This window comes from Prunus avium, chromosome 6 (assembly GCF_965620075.1).
Source record: "Prunus avium chromosome 6, drPruAviu1.hap1.1, whole genome shotgun sequence".
Lineage (NCBI taxonomy): Eukaryota > Viridiplantae > Streptophyta > Magnoliopsida > Rosales > Rosaceae > Prunus > Prunus avium.
In genome coordinates this window covers 407,856-428,629 of record NC_142289.1, presented here as the reverse complement: position 1 = coordinate 428,629, position 20,774 = coordinate 407,856, and the positions used below count along the sequence as shown (strand labels likewise).

The 20,774-nt window shown below is 38.1% G+C and overlaps 3 protein-coding genes and 2 long non-coding RNA genes across 6 annotated transcripts; 2 read left to right on the top strand and 3 right to left on the bottom strand.

Annotated features, from left to right (window-relative positions):
• Window positions 1–34: 34 nt before the first annotated feature.
• On the bottom strand, window positions 35–2,583 carry CBSX6 (Cystathionine beta-synthase (CBS) family protein). The gene is made up of 3 exons (XM_021962692.2): window positions 1,989–2,583; window positions 1,474–1,827; window positions 35–1,140 (listed from the first exon to the last, which is right to left on the bottom strand). The coding sequence occupies exons 2-3, from the start codon at window positions 1,815–1,817 to the stop codon at window positions 219–221; spliced, it is 1,266 nt and encodes a 421-aa protein (XP_021818384.1). The 5' UTR covers window positions 1,818–1,827; window positions 1,989–2,583; the 3' UTR covers window positions 35–218.
• A 562-nt stretch (window positions 2,584–3,145) lies between these two features.
• CLV2 (Leucine-rich repeat (LRR) family protein) lies at window positions 3,146–5,887 on the top strand. Its single transcript, XM_021962677.2, has one exon. The coding sequence runs from the start codon at window positions 3,586–3,588 to the stop codon at window positions 5,776–5,778; it is 2,193 nt and encodes a 730-aa protein (XP_021818369.2). The 5' UTR covers window positions 3,146–3,585; the 3' UTR covers window positions 5,779–5,887.
• Window positions 5,888–6,111: 224 nt separating this feature from the next.
• Window positions 6,112–9,920, bottom strand: ABCI13 (non-intrinsic ABC protein 11). Its single transcript, XM_021962678.2, has 10 exons — window positions 9,401–9,920; window positions 8,905–9,033; window positions 8,210–8,305; window positions 8,001–8,078; window positions 7,840–7,901; window positions 7,615–7,690; window positions 7,358–7,465; window positions 6,924–7,099; window positions 6,745–6,829; window positions 6,112–6,561 (listed from the first exon to the last, which is right to left on the bottom strand). The coding sequence occupies exons 1-10, from the start codon at window positions 9,596–9,598 to the stop codon at window positions 6,523–6,525; spliced, it is 1,047 nt and encodes a 348-aa protein (XP_021818370.1). The 5' UTR covers window positions 9,599–9,920; the 3' UTR covers window positions 6,112–6,522.
• Window positions 9,921–11,556: 1,636 nt separating this feature from the next.
• On the top strand, window positions 11,557–13,783 carry LOC110760404 (uncharacterized). The gene is made up of 4 exons (XR_015836356.1): window positions 11,557–12,002; window positions 12,072–12,193; window positions 12,645–12,745; window positions 13,451–13,783. It is a non-coding gene; the product is annotated as an uncharacterized LOC110760404 (long non-coding RNA).
• A 1,870-nt stretch (window positions 13,784–15,653) lies between these two features.
• Window positions 15,654–18,046, bottom strand: LOC110760459 (uncharacterized). 2 transcript variants are annotated; one of them, XR_002527267.2, is made up of 3 exons: window positions 17,680–18,016; window positions 17,427–17,504; window positions 15,654–15,796 (listed from the first exon to the last, which is right to left on the bottom strand). It is a non-coding gene; the product is annotated as an uncharacterized LOC110760459 (long non-coding RNA). The 2 variants fall into 2 exon arrangements; XR_015836316.1 differs by having other exon boundaries at window positions 15,654–17,504; window positions 17,680–18,046.
• Between the last annotated feature and the right edge of the window lie 2,728 nt (window positions 18,047–20,774).

Sequence of the window (20,774 nt, the reverse complement as noted above, 5' to 3'; positions counted from 1 at the left end):
TTTAGTAAATTAGCAAAATTAAACACAAGTGGAATGTTTCAATTGACACATTATTCATTATTGCAACAAAGTTCTACACAAGGTCAAAACGTTACAAACCCACAAGTCTCAAACCCGTTTTTACATCCTAGCCAGCACAAGTTGCATAGGAAACATAAATTGCTGAACAATACAATGCAAGAAGTACTTCAGAGAAAGTAAAAAAATTAAGAAATAATTCAATTGTGAATCTCATTACCCTCAGTCGACCGCCCTGGTGCAGGGATAATTGGGGCTGGTTGTTTGGTCACAGCAGCCATAATATCCGCATAACCCACCACTCCAACTAAGATATCATCACTTTCATCCTCAGTCACCCACACATGGGTTGCCCTGTGAGACAACATCTGAGCCATGACTGCTGCCAATGAACTTGTAACCTTACAGGTCAATGGTGCGCTTCTGCCTCTATACATGCTTCTACTCACTCCCAAGCTTGCGCTCGCAGGACTGAACCCTATACTCCTGCTACTGAACTTTTTCAACTTTGTTGACCCACCACCATTAGCCACATTATTATTTCCAGCAGTTTGATTTATAGAGATATCTGGCAGTGATCTTGAGGACGCATTATCCTCAACTCCCATGACAAACTGTCCAGCTGAGAGATTAGCTAAAGCCCATGCTGCAGCTAAGTAATCACATTTCCATAGTTTGGAGGCAGATATCTCTCCAATAATCTTGTACTGATCTTCCAGTGTGTGTTCGACAACAGCAACTGCACTAGGGTCTTCAGGAAGCTTATGAGTGGCTTCAATGGCTGCAGACGAGGCTTCAACAAACTGGTAGTTTGTGTTAATGGCTCCAAGAGAGGAGATAGAGGAGAGAGGAATAGGAGCTAGGGCACCTAGGCAGCCAATCAGGAAACGAATAACATCTTCTCTTGAGAGACAGCAAAACTTGTCGCGGGTACTGGTAGCGGAAGATGAGGAAGGCCGATTGGCAGCAAGGCTATTGCTGCTGCCACTAGTATCCATGTTCTTGAGCCACTTACCGCTATAGATAACTGAGAAACGTTTGCTCATGCCTTTCCATACAACACTCTTTCGAACAAGAAGACGCTTTACACCATGCTTCATCATCTCCAGTGCATCTATCAACCTTGCAGAAAGAGAAATTTGAAAGAAAGAAAAAACACATTACTTTTAAGAAACCAATTCCAAACAAAATAAAAATAACGGTTTCAAGCCAATTCCAAACAAAATAAAAAACTATTTCAAGAATGGAATGGTTGCAGCAGTAGTATGAACGTACGAATGGAAGGGGTAAAAAAGACAGTTTTAAGTGAAAGCTAATCAGAATCTAATCACAAAACACCATGATCAATAATCGTAGAAACAACACTACTAAAAAGTAGGGTACCAAACTTGATCTAAGATTAATGGAAATTCATAGCATGACCATATAAAGTAATAAGATTGAAAAGCACCAAACCTTGTCGCAGGATCAACCTGCCTCAGCAAAGAATTATTAGGAACAACAACATCAGACACCGGAGTCTTCAAAGCCTTATCATGATCCTCCAGACACTCACTTTTAGCAAAGAAAGCAACAATGTCGAGGGAATTGAGGATGCCCACAAACCTCTGCTGCCTCATTTCATCGTTTTCAACCATACCCACATGTGATTTCTTCTTCCATACCGGTATACCACATTCCATCGACTCTCCGATCGCTTTTATCGCCGCCTCCATCGTCTCCGTCTCACACAGTTCCACCATCTCTGGCTTCCCCACCGTTAGATCACCCACAACATGGAAAAGAAACACCGATGCCATTCCCAATTTTCTGTTCAGAATCAGATGACAATAAAGTTAAGCAAAACCAAGGAAAATCATAGTGATTTCTCCATTTTTTTCATTCCCTGTTGTTTAATTAGTATGAGATTTTGATTAAAAATGAAAACCTTTTTTTTTTATGAAATTTAAAAAAAAAATTGAAAACTTTACCTTAAGAGACAAACTCAAAAATTGAGTTCTCTCGTTTTCCCGGGAATTCAAGCTTCTTTAAACGTAGTTCAATTTTCTGTTACTCTGCCCACCTTTTCGCCCCAACCAGCCAACAAATGATACACAAAAAGGGCACTTTTTTTTGGGTTGTTTTTATTTTTTAATTTTAAAGAAAAAATGAATAAATCGAAGTAAACCCAGATCAAATATAAAATAGATCGGCTCAAAAGATTCTTGAGAAAGCCCCAGACAGGAAAATTTCTTGGGAAATAACCAGGAGAATAAGAGGGCGAGGAGGTACCGGGAAAACCGGCGAAGGGGTGAGAGTTATAAGAGAGAGTGGAGGAAGATTAGGAGGAGGTGAAAACCAGTAATGGGTAATCTGTGAAGGGTCAAGAAAGTGAAGGAAGGGAGAGGCTTGGCCATTGATGAAGAAGCACAAGAGGAAGGTAAAGGCCCATCAAATGTGTCTCAGCCTCGGTCTCTCTTCTGACTCTCTGAGCTGTGTGAATGCGTGTGTCTCCAAGTGCTTGAATTTTGCTAATTATTGAAGAGATGTGGATGGGAATGACTAAATCAGAGCGAAAATCTGAACTTCGGTGAATAATATATATATATATATATATGCAAATGAGTTTATTTTCTTAGCTATAAACTTCCCATTTAGCCAAAAAATTTGATCTTTTTATTCTTCTTATAAATCATTAGCCTTTCTGACAAGCTTATTTGTATACACTTTCGCACTTGCGAGATATTTTTTAAAAAAAATTTAAAATTTATTTTAGAATTTAAAAAGTTAATGAATAATTGTGTTCCATAAAAATAGGATCTATTATCTGAGTTTTCTTTTAATATAAAAAAATATAAATTTATCATATTATTCTCATTTAAGTAATAATTTTAATTATTAATATTTGTTTTACACACCAACCTTGTGTTCGATGTTGTTCGACAATGGTCAAACCGACGTCATATTTTTTGTTTCTTCCCTCTTTTAGCTCCCAGTGAATTTGGTAGCCCAGCCCAATCCATCCAACTTTACGGGTCGGTCGGTCATTCATTCCAGTACTAGCCCACGCGCCTGAGCTTACTCACACACACAAACACTCATCACACTTCAAAAGAAAATGGAATAAATATAAAATAAATAAAAGGCCAAGGGAAAAAGAAGCTTTAATTGCTTTTCCAAATTCCATATTCTTTTGCTTCTTCTGCTACAGTACAGTGTGCATCATTTTCATCTGGAAGTCCCATTCTCTCTAACTCTGTCTCTGCACCTTTCAGCTATCACTTACTTCAACACAATATCACATCACGTTCTTGTTTTTCTAAGTGTCACTAGCAGATTTTGTTTCTTATCCATCTTCTTCAAGATGGTTTTCGGATTTTACCCCTGTGGTAAGTCTAATTTATAGCTTCTGCCACTGAGCTTTCTCTTCAGGTTGTCCAATATTTTAGCTTCTAACCCATCTGGGTAAAGATGGGCTTTAGCTTTTCATCGCTGTGATTGCCTTACTTTTTCAGCTACTGCCGCCAAGCTTAGCTGTTGTTGTTCTTCAACCTTCTTTCACTTGTCTAAACCCTCTATTTGTTAGTCATGGAACACAAATGGGTTTCAGGGTTTTGCCACTGTAATCCTCTCAACTTACGTGCACTGCTACTCATATTCTTTGTGCTTCTATGTTCAAACCTTTCTCAAAGTGTTGATCTTTACCCAGATGACAAAGCCTCAGTTTTGCTATTTAGGTCATGCCTCCAAGACCCTAGCCAGAGCTTGTCCAGCTGGGTTGGGTCTGACTGTACCAACTGGACTGGAATCATCTGCGAAAACCAGACTGGCAGAGTGGTTTCAGTTAACTTGACCAACATGAACTTGTCTGGCCAAATTCACCCCAACTTGTGCAAACTTCCATTTCTTGAACATTTGGTTTTGTCCGGAAACAACTTTACTTGCACAATTCCGTTATGTTTTGGCACTCTACGCAGTCTCAAAACTCTACATCTTGGTTACAATAGGTTTTACGGTACTGTGCCTGATACACTTATGCGGCTTTGGCAGTTGAAAGAACTTGTTTTGAATGGTAACAAGGATTTGGGAGGTCTTATTCCTTGGTGGGTAGGTAATTTCTCAGCACAGTTGGAAAAACTAGATATAGGTTTCAATTCATTTCATGGGGAAATTCCTGAAAGCTTGTTGTACTTGAAATCTTTGAAATATTTAGATCTCGGGAACAATAATTTATCTGGTACTCTAAGTGATTTTCACCAATCCTTGGTGTTTCTCAATCTTGGGTCGAATCAGTTTTCCGGTACTTTGCCTTGTTTCTCTGCTTGTGTTCAGTCTCTTAGAGTTTTGAATCTGGCTAACAATTCTGTTATGGGAGGAATGCCTACATGTATGGCTTCACTTCAAGCTTTGAAGCATCTAAACCTTTCATTCAATCACTTGTCTTATGAATTATCTCCAAGACTTGTGTTTTCAGAGAAGCTTCTTGTGCTGGACTTGAGTAACAATGATTTGTCTGGTCACCTTCCGAGCAAGATTGCAGAGACAACTGAGAAGTCTGGGCTTGTTCTTCTTGATTTATCTCACAATCGTTTCTCCGGTGAAATCCCATTGAAGATTACAGAACTGAAAAGCTTGCAGGCCTTGTTTCTATCCAACAATCTTCTTGTTGGGGAAATTCCGGCGAGGATTGGAAATTTGACGTATCTCCAAGTGATTGATCTCTCACACAACTCGTTATCAGGTTCAATTCCATTGAACATCGTTGGTTGTTTTCAGCTGCTTGCATTGATACTCAATAACAACAATCTTTCGGGTGAAATTCAACCGGAACTTGATGCATTGGATAGCTTGAAGATACTGGACATTAGCAACAACAAGATATCTGGTGAGATCCCACTTACTTTGGCAGGCTGTAAATCTCTGGAGATTGTAGATTTCAGCTCCAACAATCTCTCTGGAACTTTGAGTGATGCAATCACCAAATGGTCGAACCTCAGGTATCTGTCCCTAGCTCAAAATGAATTTAGTGGAAATCTGCCCAGTTGGCTCTTTACTTTTCAAGTGATCAGAATGATGGATTTCTCAGGAAACAAATTTTCTGGCTTCATACCAGATGGTAACTTTAACATGAGTATAAATTTTAAGAATGGAGAGCTTGATAAAATGCAGAGAGAGCCGTTTGGTACAATGCACAATGCGGATACAAAAGTTTTTATTATTGTCACTGGTAGCACTGAATTAAGCTTCAGTTATGTACTATCTTCAGTGGTTGGAATTGATTTCTCTAACAATGTGCTAGATGGGGAGATTCCAGTGGGACTATTTGGATTACGTGGTTTGCAATACCTGAATTTGTCACACAATTTTCTTCAGGGTCGTGTTCCAGATTTGGAGAAGATGTGGAGTTTAAGGGCCTTGGATATATCACACAATTCTTTGTCAGGTCATATTCCTGGAAACATTTCCAGCCTTCAAGGCCTGACTCTTTTGGATTTGTCATATAACTGTTTCTCTGGATTTGTTACAAAGAAACAAGGATATTGGAGGTTTCCAGGAGCATTTGCTGGAAATCCAGATTTGTGTTTGGAGTCCTCTGATGGAGGGTGTGACCCAGCAAGCCTCCCCGTGGTGCCAGGGAATGCACTTGAAGGGGAAGAGGACGAGGGGTGGATTTCTGTTTGGGTTTTTTGTCTGAGCGCTTTCCTCAGCTTCTACTTTGGGGGTTTGGCCCTCTTTTGCTCACCTCGAGCACGAAATTACATTCTCCAGACAAAAGCTTAGTGTAATGTACATGTTGATGTTGAGGAAAACGATAAGATGTACATTTTAAATACTCTTTTTCTAGATTGCTTTTTGTTGACCCCTACTAATGGATGAGTTTGTTCTTCCATGCTTTGCTAACATAGAAGCTAGCTGTTCGGAATGTGGTACTGAGAGTGCAACAATAACATGCCATAAGCTTTCATGACCTTGTTTTCAATGATATTGACAACAATAATCAGGCAATGGCATGCCGTTGGTTGGCCCTTGCCTGAGTCTTATTTCATGTACCAGCTTTTGGGCAATGCTAGTCTTCTTTCATTAGAAATAAGATCAATTATATTTCGACCCAAAAAAAAAAAAATTTATCAATTATATGTTATTAAGTTTTGAATACACTCTCCTTGACAAATGGGGATGAAAGCAGGTCCCCGATCTCATAAATTTGACACTAACCTAGAGAAAGATAACAGTAATTTATAATTAAGAAAAAAGAGCAAATTATCCTGCCAATCGTGACATCGCCATATGCCTAATTTAGATGCTGGCTCTCGTGAAGCAGTTGCACGGCCATGGTTTCTGTTAGCGACTGAGAAATTTGTTTTATTTGAGCTCCAATCCCCTGCAATGAAATATAATTATATAAGAAAGGAGGCAGAGCCTGAATTTGCAGGCACCATCTGACCCATTTTCCAGCATTCTCCACTGATACGCAGCAGTCCTCAGGGACCTTGTGTTGTCTAGTATGCACACCAAGCACAAGCTCTAATATCTAATTGGGCCGTCCAAGTTCCCAGAAGCAAACTGAAAGCAACACTCACAAAAAAAAAAAGAGTAAGTACTGGGACTCCGGATCATCATAAAGCTTAAATCATATCCCAACTATCTGATTCTGACAGAAGAAACAAATTATGAACACCAATGCCTAAACTATCTAACTGCACATGTTGTCAAACTAATTCATTGCAAAACCAAATTTGTCATTACCTGTTGAACGATTGGATTTGTGGAGGTTGTGAATTCATGAGTCATTCCTTGCCACACTATCTTGCCCTCGTAGAGAAACAATAACCTATACACATTGAATATATGCTTTGCTTAAAACACATATGAAACAATCAACGCAAGTGTTCAATAATAACATGACAATTTGTATGAAGCCCAACCTGTCAACAGCTCGTCTAATGGTACTATGTTGGTGAGTAACAACAACATAAGATGCAATCTGCCCAGGCTTCTCAATCGCTGCCTGATCTTTTGTATGGACAGAGCGGATGAGGTCTTCTACCACAGTAGATGCAATAGGATCAAGTCCAGCGGTTGGCTCATCATATAAGAGCACCTGTGGAAGGTTGTAGAATACTGTCAGGACTCAGGAGACAGGCCCTACCAACTGCCTCTGTCAGAGTCAGACCATGAGAACACAGTACACAACTGCATCCTAAACTCGGAGGGATGATACTAATGACTATAAAGTAATGCAATGGGAACCACTTAAAGGCCAAAGTTTCAATTGAGTACTAAAACAGTTACGCAAACATTATCCAAGGAAACAAAAGTAGATAGAGAACAAAATAAATCTATCAGCTGCTCAATATACCTCTGGCTCTATGGCTTCCTTTGTAGTATCACAAATTATAGACCGAGCCAGAGCAACTCGTTTCTTCATTCCACCAGACAGCTCCGAAGGTAATCGATCCTCAACACCCTAAACAAATGACCAAGTACAACATAAATAAATTGGATAGTCAAACTCTGTTTTTTTTGGGGGGGGGGGGGTTTTGGAATCATAAATACATGCAGGACTTGGTAAGTTGGAGCTCGTTGCAGACTGATAAATTGATATTTTATACATACCTTTAACCCTACAGCAGCCAAGCTATCAGTCACAAGCTGTGAAATTTGATCCTCGGGCATGCTCGAATTTTCATACCTAATCAATTAATGAATGAATTATATTTTGGCATATTCTATTAAAACGTAAACTATCAGCCCTATGCAATTAAGTGGAAATCAATGCAAAAAAATATATATATATATATATATATCTCCAAAATTCAAAAGAATCTAAAGCTGTCTTACAGAAGGAAACCAACATTTTCACGAACATTCAAAGAATCAAAAAGTGCAGCACTCTGAAACACCTGTTAGATAGTAGATAAATGCATTAAAAGACCTTTTGGATATAAGTGAATCAGAAAGAATAGATAACCCCTAGCAGACCAGTTAATAATAAAGTTTACCAATCCAATCCGAAGACCAGATATCTCCTCATCGCTTATCAAACCATCTCTCTTTCGACCTCGAATGTATACCTCTCCCTGATGTGTTACACAATGGACAGAGTCTATGTAAGAGAACCATTAATAAGCTCATTGAAGCTCATTAAAGTGTAAACGCAAGTTAATTAAACAAAGGTGAGCACAACATGAGAACCAGATTAACTATTAACCTTGTCAGGAGCAAGAAGCCCGGCAATAATCTTTAGAACTGTAGATTTCCCCGTGCCAGAAGGCCCAATTATTCCAACAGCTTCGCCATGTCTAATCTATAAATGAATCCACCATTGACCAATAACTTTTTATGAGAAACATAATTATAATATTAGAACGCACAAACTAATGAAAGGAAGACCAGCAGTACATCCCATGGTAGACAGCAAAATTAAAGAAAACAACAAAACAGATTGTTGCCCATCGCTAAGAAAGAGAAATAATGAAAATCCTTAAAAAAAAACATACCAAATCCCATAATGACGCAAACCTCCAAAACTATTCTAATTGGGGCAAAACCCGAATGACCTTCAATAAGCATAACAATCTACTACCTAACCCATAAGCCAAATGCCATTCAATCCATATAGTGCATTGACTCCTTTTTACAAATACGTACTGATGAGGAAGGGAACTAAGCATTGATTTCCTGTTCTGAAGCAAATAATTAGTTTTCAAATTTTTTTATGAGCCAAAATTCCAAGCTAAAGAGTTAACTTTTGGCACGCTTAACTAGGAAACTATATCCTAGTCAGAAGAAAATGGCAAAGTTAAGACCTATGCTACATCCTCACAAAAGAAATGCATATAAATTCTTGAAACAACTAAAAAGACATAATCAAAAGAACTTAGTATGTGTTGAAATCAGATTCACCTTGAAGCTCACACCTCTCAATATATGCTTCTCGCCAAATGATTTGTAGACATCTCTACACTCGATTAGAACATCAGAATCATCCTCAGGCTCCCGAACTGTGCTTAAATTCTCTGATTTAAATGAATCCTGGTGAGACACAAAATGTTAACTTGTATTCTTCAAACTTATAACATAATAAAACACACTGCCACAGTCAAATGAAAACTGCACACTTTGCCCAGATACATATGGGCGAAAATAAATAAAAATAACGATACCTATAAGTATATCAACCAAAAACAAGTGATTCAAATCAATCAAAGACAAGTTTTTTCTCCAATTGCAGCTTATCGAAGAAAATAAAAAGGAGCTGACAAATACCGATGAAATGTAGAGTCAATAGATGCCAAATAAGCATAGAAGATGGTTGCTTGAATAAAAGAATTAAGGAAAAAAAACAAAAGACTAGTTCTTCAAAGACAATAACTTGAGGGAAAGGTTGTTAAGGACTTACCTCAAATTTTGCCGCAAAAGATTCATCGCTCCTCAAGTTCGGGGGAGGCGCCATACAAGCACATAAAACGTTTCTGGGCTCTCCCTTTTGCTTGTCACTAGTACTACACCAATTGGTTGTCCTTGCAAATCTAGCCGACCGAGAAAAGCCACTGGATGTAGTAAGAGGAAACAGCACTGAATTGGACAGAGAAACCATGCTTAATATCAGAGCAATTGGACCTCTAGGCGTAAAAAATTTGAATCAGACCCAGATCAAATTATCGGCTAAAAACCACTTCTGGAAGCAATTCAGGTCGTTGGTATTTGGAAATTTGCGATTTTGAAGAAGACCCAGATCAGATTATGCGCGAAAGACCAGTTTTGGAAGCAGTTTCGGGTTGCAGGTGGTGGGACATTTGTGAATGTGAGGGAGTCGCAGATCAGTTCGTGGGCCAAAAAGCCCAGAAGAGAAGAGAAACCAATGGAGTCGAATGCAATTATGGCATCTTCGCTAATTGGATTAGGAGGAATTGAATTGATGATAAGTTGGATTGAGGAGAATAGATTTTATATACCTATTGAAGTTGTTTATTAAACTATATGGAATTGCTAATTACTAAAATGTCCTCGTTATTTAGTTAAAATATATGACTAATTTGGAATTTTCAAAATTATATGAGAATATAATAGATAAAAAAGATGAATGACTAATGGATTTTTTTTTGGGTCGTAATCAATCATGTTCATTACGACCCATTTAATTAATTATTAATTAACCCAGAAAAGAACCCGTATACAATTAACCAAGTTTAGGATTTGGTAATAGTCTCGCAATATATTTTATTTTAAGGGAGTGTGGATTTGGTGTTTTATTTGGTGGCAGTGAGCAGCATGCAGTCAAGCACAAGAGGAAATTCGAATCCCTATATTTTCATAAAATATATATATGCACTTTTAGGATGCCAACTTACTAAAGAATCACAAATATGTTTGCTTAGTTTGTTCTACAACATGTTCATTTGGCATGCCACCAACTTTTTGGTACTTTTCCTTCTCAGCTCACAAGACCAAAAAGTTGCAGTTTGTGAACCTACGATACAAGAGGGTTTGGTGGGAAGCTGGGAAGCGCTTTCTTAAACTGCGTTTGTCAACTAAAGCATTGAAAACGATAGAGAAAAACGGAATTGATGCCGTTGCCAAGAAGGCGGGGATAGATCTTCGCAAGTTATGATACTCAGGGTCGTGTTGTTTATCTCCCCTTATTATGTTGAAAGACATGCCTTGTTTGAACCCACTATCACAGTGATGGGATCAAGCTGAAGTAATGAGTTTGTTTATTTTAGTTGATCAGTACACCATATCGATCTCCTTCCTTTACAAAAACTTCCCCTTCTATTTATAGGGAGATGGAGGACAGTATGATTTACAAGCCGACCATCGCAGCTCGGAGCCGAGTCGCTTACATCACATCAGATTTGTCAGAGGGATATGGCCGGGATTCACCCTTCCTTCCTGCTGAGGGTGACTCCTTTCACTTCCACTAGGGGCGGGCAGACAGAAGTAGCCTTTTCTGCCAAAAATGGCGCCTGTCCCATCTGGGGAGGAGGAGGTCTGCATGGCCAACACTTGGCTTCTGAGGGGACAGGGCGCGTGTAACGAGGTCAGGCGGGTTGGCAGTCAAAGGGGGTCTCATTGTTTGACGGGTTTGTGTAGGTGTCAAATGCGGGCCACGTGTCGAGATTCTATTAGGTGGATGAGCTCGACATGTACTGAGCGTCAACATGCCTGATCGCTATATTTTGTTATAATCAAATTACTTTTTGTTCCTATTTTAACCCAATATCTTGTTCAATAAAAAAATAATCTTATAAAATGTCAAATTTACCCTTATATTTGACGGGCATTTGGATGAAATTGTGAAAAAGCTAACGGCATGGGTGAAATTGACGAATAAATTTAATACAAGGGCTAAATTGGCTGAAACAAAAATTCATGATGGAGATTTCAACAAGCATGATAGTTCAAGGGGTATTCGGCAGTTTACCCTTTTTTTAATCAAATAACAAATAAAAGAAAGAAAACACTTAACACATGGGCATGTCTTCATTTTAGTCTCCTTTTTTTTTTTTGGTGATAGTCTTCATTTCAGTCTAAAACATCAAGGATAAGGTCTTTTTACCTCGGTAAAAGGACTATAACTCCGTGGCCTCATTCTACTATCTATTTTTGTGGTTTTCCCATCAAGGCCGAGGAGCTAGGGTTTCTTCCAGACAATCAAAGGCCCAAGGTTAAGATTTCTCTAGAAAATCAAGGCCCAGGGCTAGGGTTTTGATAAGAAAACCAAGGCCCGAGTTTATGATTTGCTAGAGAAAATTTTGATTGTTCTTTTTCTAGGAATTCATTTCTACATTCGCACGATCCGATCTTCTAGCGAAAGACAGATCGATGATTAGTATTTCTCAGAAATACAGCAACTGTGTCGACGATACTAGCTACCTGAGAATTACTAGCATCGTTTGGGTTTAGGGCTTTTCGATGGCAAAGGAGAACACAGCGGCTTCGCAGGCCACCGTCAATGGCAACAATACACTCACGAGCTCTCTACGATGTCGTCCATAGGGGTGAGCGCCGTTACCCTATCTTTTTGTTTGCACATTTTTCCTGTATTAATTCTAGGGTTTTATATTTAGATCGCAAGAGGATGTGTTTTTTCTTAGGGAAACGACGGTAATGGCGAGAATGTACGAGATCTCGATGATGCCGTCCACGGGTTCCTCATTCTCGGCGCGATAATAGACTTGTGTTAATAAGGGTGAGCATCTTTGCCCTATTCTTCTGTTCACACGTTTTTCTTGTATTTAATTCTAGGATTCCTTTGCGCGATAGAAGAACGCTTAGGGTTTCACTACGTGCGGTGATAGTTGTAGAAATAATAGCATTCAAACAATATATGAAGTTTATGGAGTGGAGTCGAATTAGGGTTCTTCAATGTAGGTGTGCACCAGATGCAATTTTTTAAAGATTTGGGATCATAGAGAGCAGAGAGCGTTCTTCTGATCACCAACTTCATATCCTCCCTTATTTTGAGGACAAGAAATTAGTGGTGAAAAAAAAATTGGGAAAAAGAGAAAAACCATTTTTACATTATCTACATCTCAAGTATAGTTAAATTTCTGCTGAGTCCAAATTTAAGTTTCTTTGAGCTCATTGTACAAACTATGTATTTTTTTAAAGAGGTTTTGATTTTGCATTTTCTTTTGTAGCTTGTGTTTGAAAAAACGTATGAATCTGGACTTTGGTTTCAAGGAAAGTCACTTTCTAAACCCCTCTCTGCAAAGGATGCTCCAAAAAGATTCTCATACAGGCACGTTTATTTTATACTACCACCATTTAAGCCTTATGATAGTTTCCTATGTCTTAAAACTTTAAAGCATAACAAGATGTGGTACTTCTATAGAATTTTGTGACAAGCCCATGGGAAGCTAAAGAGAAGCCTTAGTAAAAGGACCTTCATCCTTCCATTCATATTTTTCTTCTCTCACTCACACACACAGAGATACAGTGACATTTCAATACATATTTAGACTTTGTAAAAATGTTCAATTTTTCATTTAAGATTAAACCATACCATTATTTATATAGGATGTTAACCCTGCTTCCCTTAAGCATTTAATTCAACTTCCTAGAGTTTGTTAGGGGTAACTGTAAGAACCTTTGGGTTTTAGTTATTCAAATAGATCCTATCTTAGGCCATCTCCAACCCAAGAGGCTAAACCTAAAATATCCCAAATTATTGCCCAAAACCTCTCCCAACCCAAATTATGTACTTGTTTTTTTTTTTTTTATTTAAATTTTTAACTGTGACTAGGGATGGGCAATGGGCACCCATGGGTACTAACCACCACCACCACCTAACTGGTATCCATTTGGGCCAATGGGTAACCCATTGCCCATCCCTACCTACTTTACAAGTGGTGCCACAACACAGGGGCAAGTATGATTTGATGGAAGTGTAATTTCCAAAATTCATACAAATGACAAAAAAAACGCTGGTCTATTTGCATTGCAGGCTCCAAAATATAGCAAGGAATTCTTCATGGGGTCTTGGACACACCCAATCTGCAATCTGGGTTTGATTTACTTTTAAAGACCTTGAACTTTCTCCTATCACAAATTACGTTAAATCTTCTATATGATTGAATTTTACCACTCATCTTTAGGGCTGTAGTACTAAATGGACAATGTTGACTTTCGTGATCTGCAGAGATCCGTTTCTGTGCTCTTGTTCTTTTGTGTGTCTGTGTGTGAATGCTCAAACATCCAGTTTGATATGCGACGCATATCAAACCTTAGTTGATTGCATAACATGAATTTATAGTAATATATTTTATTCATTTCCTTACATGATTTTGATAAGTCATGGGTGATGAGAAGACTGCCTTTTGCAGCACTGGATTAATTCTTAGTTGTAGAGCAGAGTCACTGCACCTTGATGTCAAAATAGACTGTTTTCTAACTGATTGAGGGTTATCCGTTTTCCATTATTATTTGTCTTTTTTTAACAATGTCAGACTTGTAAACTGACTTTGCCCTTAAAGGGATATGTGAGTTGCAGAATCATGGTCATATTTTCATCAGTGGAACATTAGCATGTCACAGTATATTCCTTGGTTTGATGTCAAATCCACTTCAAAATTAGATGTTATATTTAGTCAATAGGTCAAATTTTTGTTGTTGGATGGAAATTATTATCTGCGTATAGTTTGGTGAAATGCATTTTCACTCGTTGGGCCTAATAACTAGAATCGTTGGGACCCCTCAACCCTTTAACATTTCTGATCGATGATTAACGTTGAACCCGTTAGCTCAATGCAATTTTTTATTATTATAATGATTTTGGAATTTCTGGAACTGCGCCATTATCAATTATAGGCTTACGTATTCAGTCTGAGAAAGTATTGGCCCCTTCCTCGTTCAAAGTAACCAAATAAGAGTGAACGTGCCCTAATAGCTAAGAATGACAAGTTATGTCGAGCACCTCCGTATATGTTTGGATGATTTTGACGACAATGTCGACCCAATTAAAGTCCCGTGAACGATGAAGTCAGCCTACCGAAATGCCAATGAACGGTGTAATTTCCCCTAAACAGATCCATAAACGACAAAATTGGCCAACTTAAAGACCCGTGAACGACAAAATGAGCCCACTGGAGGCCCATCAACAACAAAGTATGCCCACTGAAAGCCCAGTAATGACACAATGAGCCCACTATAAGGAACAAAAATGGCCCAAAGAAAGGCCAATAAACGACAAAATAGGCCCCAAAGAAAGTCCTCTAAACGACAAAATAGACGAGGCAACTAAACGATAAAATAGGCCCAATAAAGAACCACTAAACGACAAGATAGGCCCAATGAATTGGCACTAAACGCCAAAACAGGCCCATTTTAAGGCTCGACAAAATAGGGCAGTCCTATTTTGTCGTTTATGGACCTTAGTTTGACCTGTTTTGTCGTTTATTGTCCTTCTGGCCTATTTTTGTCGTTTAGTGGTCCTTCGTTGGGCCTACTTTGTCGTATAGTAACTCTTTAGTGGGCCTATTTTGTCGTTTAGCACCTCTTTATTGGGCCTGTTTTGTCGTTTAACGGCCCTTCGTTGGGCCTACTTTGTCGTTTAGTGGCCATTTGTCAGGCCTATTTTATCATATGAGCCTTAGTTGGGCCTGTTTTGTCGTTTATTGCCCCTTTCTTGGACTTCTTTTGTCGTTTATTGTCCTTCTTTGGGCCTATTTTGCCGTATAGTGGCTTTCATTGGGCCCGCTTTGTTGTTTAGTAAATATCCATTGGGCCCATTTTGTCGTTGAGTAGCTCTTTATTGGGCCTGTATTTGTCGATGGGCCTTTGTTGGGCCCGTTTTATCGTTATTGGACCCATTTTATAGTTTAGTAGCCATTCGTCGGGCCTATTTGCAGTTCGATGACCCTTCGTCGGACTTATTTTGTCGCTTAGGAACTCTTTACTGCCCACTTTGTCGTTTATTGGCTTTCCAGTGGGCTTTTTGATAGTTTATGGGCCATTCATTGGGTCCATTTTGTCTTTTATGGGCCTTTAAGTAGTCTTATTTTGTCGTTTATAATAGCGTTAAACTTTAACTTGACGACGCCGAATTTAGTATTGCGGGTCGGAAGTATCGATAAGCCCAAAAGTTATTTGGCCCTAATGTATGTTCCAAGCGGCTCACAAAGAAAAAAGAAAACCACGCACACAAATAATTACTACAATCCGCAGCACTCAAATAAAAGAACTGATATTATACACACTTCTTTTGCTTGAAATTAGATCAAATTAGTCAAAAAATAAAAATAAAAAAAAGGAAATTTGAGGCAAAATCTTGGTAGCTCTGGTTTTAGATATCCTGGGAAAAAAACAGTTAAACAATTAATAAAATAATACCAGGACTCAAAAGTTGAGACAAAATTAAACAATTAGAACCATAAGAAACAATAACAATTGGAATAAGACTGAAATAAACCAGATGGTCAGTGTGCAAAATAATAAGTTGAACCGAAGCAGAATTACTGAATGTGCAAGTGTACGACACAACAAACAAACATAAGAAAGCGTCTCACACTAACGAATGAACTAACAAAAATCATCATTGCATGTCTCTAGAAGAAACATCAATCCTCAAAAATTACCTGCAAAATAAAAAGCTAACAGTAACAGACTCCAGCGCTGGCATTTCAGGAACGAATAATGTTTTTAAAATGTGGACAAACTCCAAAGCTAGTAATATAAAAGGATATCAAAAAAACCATAGAATAAAAAAAGGGAAATTAAAGGTAAAATGCAACAAGTGGGAATTATAGGAAGAATAGTTATGTCAATATGAAAAAAGAACATAGAACAACAGGTTCTTTTATTTAAAATGCAAGATGCTGCAACAAATAGGAAGAACATTTGATGTAGGATAACCACTGAATATTAAAGATAGCAAACCAGAACACAACATCCTGAAGAAACATTTTAAAATACTCTATTACTACATTTGTATATTCATAACTTCATTTTAAACAACATTTTACTACCAAAAAGAATACCTGCCAATACACGGAAATAAAATTAAAACAGAAATTATATATGTTATATATCTTCCAGCTTTTACATAATCCAAAGGTTCAATGGATAACAAAAAATGAATGATAAACGGTTGCAATGAAAAATTATATCAAATCAAGATTGATGTGTAACAACTACAACCAGGAAATATAACAGAACAACAGAGAGTGAGAGAGACTGAATAGACTTCTAAATTTATAACTGCCAATCTATCCTCCGTATATATTTGACAATGTGGACAGATAAATTTTAGTTCTATGAAATTTACTGCTACAAATTTTATTTCTAACCTATAAAAATTGCTTGGGTGCATAGATGCAAAAGAAAATACTGAGAACTTCTGAGACTCCTTGCATTCTCGTCTTAACTTGAAAAGTTGAAAAGGAGGGTCTAATTAAAACACTCAGATTACTGACATTGCCTAGAACATTGTGTGTGACAATATTTGAATAATACACTAACCCTTTTCACGTTCTAATGTCTTTCACCTAATGTTACATTGAAAGTTAGAGAAACCCCATCATCTGATGTTCTCTTTTTGTCGGAACATCAAGTTGTCGAACAGTCTAGTTATGCATGGTTATTAGACCATCCGATATTGCTACAAATGATTACTTTTAAATTCACCACGCCACCGTATATCACTGATGTAATGTCACAATGTTCCCGATTCCATATGTAAGATACCGTCCCCCACTCCCTCATATCAGAATACATCATTCAACAAAAATATGCTATTTCAAAGCGCTCCCATAATGTGTGCCAATTTTGTTTTTGTCAGATATATCGTTCAAGTTTTCAACACTACTATGCTATTTGCCTCTGGAAACTTATTTTTGTTCATTTTGTTTCCATTTAAAACAAAAGGTGACATTTTACAAAAGAAAAACATACATCCAAATGCTTGAATGAGTAAGGAGTAAAACCTTAAAGATATGGAAGGCCCGCTGTCAGTGCCTCTATCAATCCACATCGCATCTTGAGTAAGCTGCCAGGGAGTGTACCTGGAATGGAAGCAAACAGCGAACGCATTAATGCATTGAAGTAAAGACCGAAATACTAATTAATTCCTCAGGCATGTCGTTCCATCAAATCAAAAACAATGATCTCCGTAAACCATAAACCTAAGTAAACCCTAAATTTCAAAATCAACTTTGACGGGTCCTGAAATCCCCATACCTAGCCCCATCAGATCTCTGGTCTTGGTGTTAATTACTACGCGATTTCAACGGTGAGATCTTGAACGGATCCGATCGTGGATCAATGGCGGCCATCGAGGCGTTAAACCTCGGAAAACAAGAATTGCATTGGAGGAGCTTTTCTTCATGCCCCGTCGTCTCTCTCTTTCTTCACGCTCATGTCTCTGATCTCCAGTGAAGGCTCCGATCATAGAGCCAATGCCATTGTTAGGGCTTCCAAACCACCTCTGTATTTCTCATCTCTCATCTTCTCAGATCTCCTCTCACTCTCGTTTGGGACTCTGAGGGCCCGAGGGTTAAGTTAAGGTTTTATCATTTGCGAGATCAGGCGCCCTCTTTGGATAGGAAGGTTCTCTTCTTCATACGATGTCGTTTCGTTTTGTATTATAATTTAGAATTTATAGGGAGTGGACTGGACTGGTTTGCTTAATTGCCTCGACCCTGGACTTGGCCGCGTGTCCTCACTTTCAATTCGCATTGGCCCATCCTCTTGTATTAGTCCAGTAGTGATGGCCTTTCTTCCGACTGTCGTGTAAATTACCTATGACTCCCATGATTATTGAAAATTATCACACATAACACTTCATTGTGTTACAAAATAAAAAATAAAAAATAAAATGACCAAACCAAACATTTTTGGGTTGCATAAATACAAACCTTTATTGTCCAAATATTCGTCATCTTTTTAACTTTTCTATGTATCATTTATTCATTGGGCATATGACTTGTCTTAGAATTAAAACTTAAACACACTTCATTTATCACCTATAATAATGTTTTTGATTCTCCAATGGTTGTATTTTTTTTTTTTTTATGATGTTGCATTAGATTGATTGCCTACTTTGATAAGACTTTTTAAAATTTATATGTATCTTGATCCTCAAAGTAAGCCTGCATAAATGCGTAAATCCAAAAAAGGTGAGTCCACTATATTGTGATTAAGGAATCTTTACTTTAATACACATATCATAATCAGAACTGTTCGCTTTCTAAATTACCATTTAAAGATTATATATGAAAAATTCATTATGTTGATGTTAATTGTTACTAAAATAGTATATTTTTTTGATATAATTGAAAGTTATGCCCCGGGCGCACGTGGACAACACCAATTGGCCAGGGGGAATATGCCAATTTTTTTTTGTGAAAACCAAGGTATCCCCCGCGCGATTGCGGGGACTAACCCTCGAGGTACTGTCGAGTGCAAAGCGGGGACCTCTCCCAACAAAGTCTGCTCTATTCGCAAGCGCCTGGGATCGAACCCAGGACCTCTTGTTTAAAAGATCCAAGCCCCTTCCACTTGGACCAACTCCTGTTGGTGGAATATGCCAATTTTTTACCCTTAGCCCATGTTTTTTATTCTACTTAGATCCTTTTTTAAAAAACTAAAAAACAATTTGTGAGTCCAAAGTCCATAATTCTCTTTTGGTAAAACTCATTTTCCACAGTTTTCTTTTTCTCAAAACCTTCGTCACCTCTCTCTCTCTCTCTCTCTCTCTCTCTCTCTCTCTCTCTCTCTCACCCCCGGCCATGCACCTGCCTCGCTAATCCAAGCGATGGGTTTTTGATATCTTGAGGTAGTTGAAAAATTGAAAGCATTTATCCATTGCAAAAGAAGAAGAAAAAAAAAAACAAAATCATTTTAGTCAATCTAGCTATTCAAGCCAACTTCGAAAATAAAATTGAAAAGAAGGTATTCAAGCCAAGGTAAAGGATTTTCTCTGAGGGAATGAAATGAGTGGCACCAAAATTAGCGTTGGTATCATGTTTGTTACAAAAAAGTAATCGAAAAAGGCTAAGATATTACTCTACAAAAAAAGAAAACGATCATGTGAAATATAGCACAGCTATACTTTTAAAATATTTGAATATATTTGAAGAGTATACCCGTGCGGTTATACTATTTAATAATATATATATTCGAATGATCTAACAAAAGACTATAGAAGGTACCTTGATGGATGCATTTGCTCCAATGCTACAAATTCCACCAAATATGTAATCCGCTTCACTCCCGCAACAAAAGGTGTCATTTCCTCATTTATGCGTGTTATCTATGGGTAGAGAAACACAAATAAAATATAAGGTCTATTTCCAAAGCAAAGAGTTAAAGAATTAGTTTAGTTTGGGGGATTTTTAGATTTTGAATATCTGCAAAGGTCATTAGCCAAGGAATTTCAGCAGGTGGAGTCTAGGTACGTAGATGGTTGGTAAATAATAAATTCAATTTGGGGGATTTCCATGCCCTCATATATAAATTTTGCCATGGAACTTGCACTCTCATAAATTGACACGCTTCCATTCCTCAAAATGTAACCACATCATTATTCATTGTTAAAGGAAAATGTTAATCTATTATGAACTCTCTAACATAGATGAGAGAAATAATGCTTTAATGATTTCAAATCACCATTCTTTTTCTGCATCCATCCCGAGGTCTACGCCAAGGGGATCCTCTTTCTCCCTACCTTTTTCTTTTTTGTGCAGAGGGCCTCTCAGCTCTTATTGCTAAAAAAGAAAGTGATGGGGTATTGAAGGGAGTAACCATCTGTAAGGAAGCTCCTTCAATAAGTCATCTCCTGTTTGCTGATGACAGTCTCTTTTTTGCCCGGGCCACTGTTGAGGATTGCCAGGTGATTCGTGCAATTTTGGCGCAATATGAACATGAGTCAGGACAACAAGTCAATTTACTGAAGAGCTCTGTCGTTTTTAGTTCCAATATTAAAAGACCAGCCCAACTGATACTAGCTGCGGCCTTAGGGGTTCAACAGGCTGATTACCATGAACGCTACCTTGGCATGCCCACACTTGTTGGCCGACGACGGTCTGCCTGCTTTAGCTACTTGAAGGAGAGAATTATGAAACGCCTACATGGCTGGAAAGGAAAACTTCTTAGTGGTGCGGGGAAGGAAATTTTATTAAAAGCAGTCGTACAAGCTATTCCTTTATACTCGATGAGCTGTTTTCTCTTGCCAAGAGGTTTCTGTGATGATCTCAATAAATTAATGGCGGGATTTTGGTGGAACAATTCCAACGGGGACAGTAAGATCCACTGGATTTCTTGGGAAAAATTGT

What these genes read in the sequence shown, in the direction of transcription:
- CBSX6 (XM_021962692.2), bottom strand. Translation starts at nt 1,817, where the DNA reads ATGGCATCGGTGTTTCTTTTCCATGTTGTGGGTGATCTAACGGTGGGG. An exon ending in CAGGTTGATCCTGCGACAAG is followed by an intron (nt 1,141 to 1,473) that starts GTTTGGTGCTTT and finishes TCTTTCTGCAAG; the next exon opens with GTTGATAGATGCACTGGAGA.
- CLV2 (XM_021962677.2), top strand. Translation starts at nt 3,586, where the DNA reads ATGGAACACAAATGGGTTTCAGGGTTTTGCCACTGTAATCCTCTCAAC.
- ABCI13 (XM_021962678.2), bottom strand. Translation starts at nt 9,598, where the DNA reads ATGGTTTCTCTGTCCAATTCAGTGCTGTTTCCTCTTACTACATCCAGT. An exon ending in CTGGTCTTCGGATTGGATTG is followed by an intron (nt 7,902 to 8,000) that starts GTAAACTTTATT and finishes ACTATCTAACAG; the next exon opens with GTGTTTCAGAGTGCTGCACT. An exon ending in CAAATCCAATCGTTCAACAG is followed by an intron (nt 6,562 to 6,744) that starts GTAATGACAAAT and finishes TGTTGCTTTCAG; the next exon opens with TTTGCTTCTGGGAACTTGGA.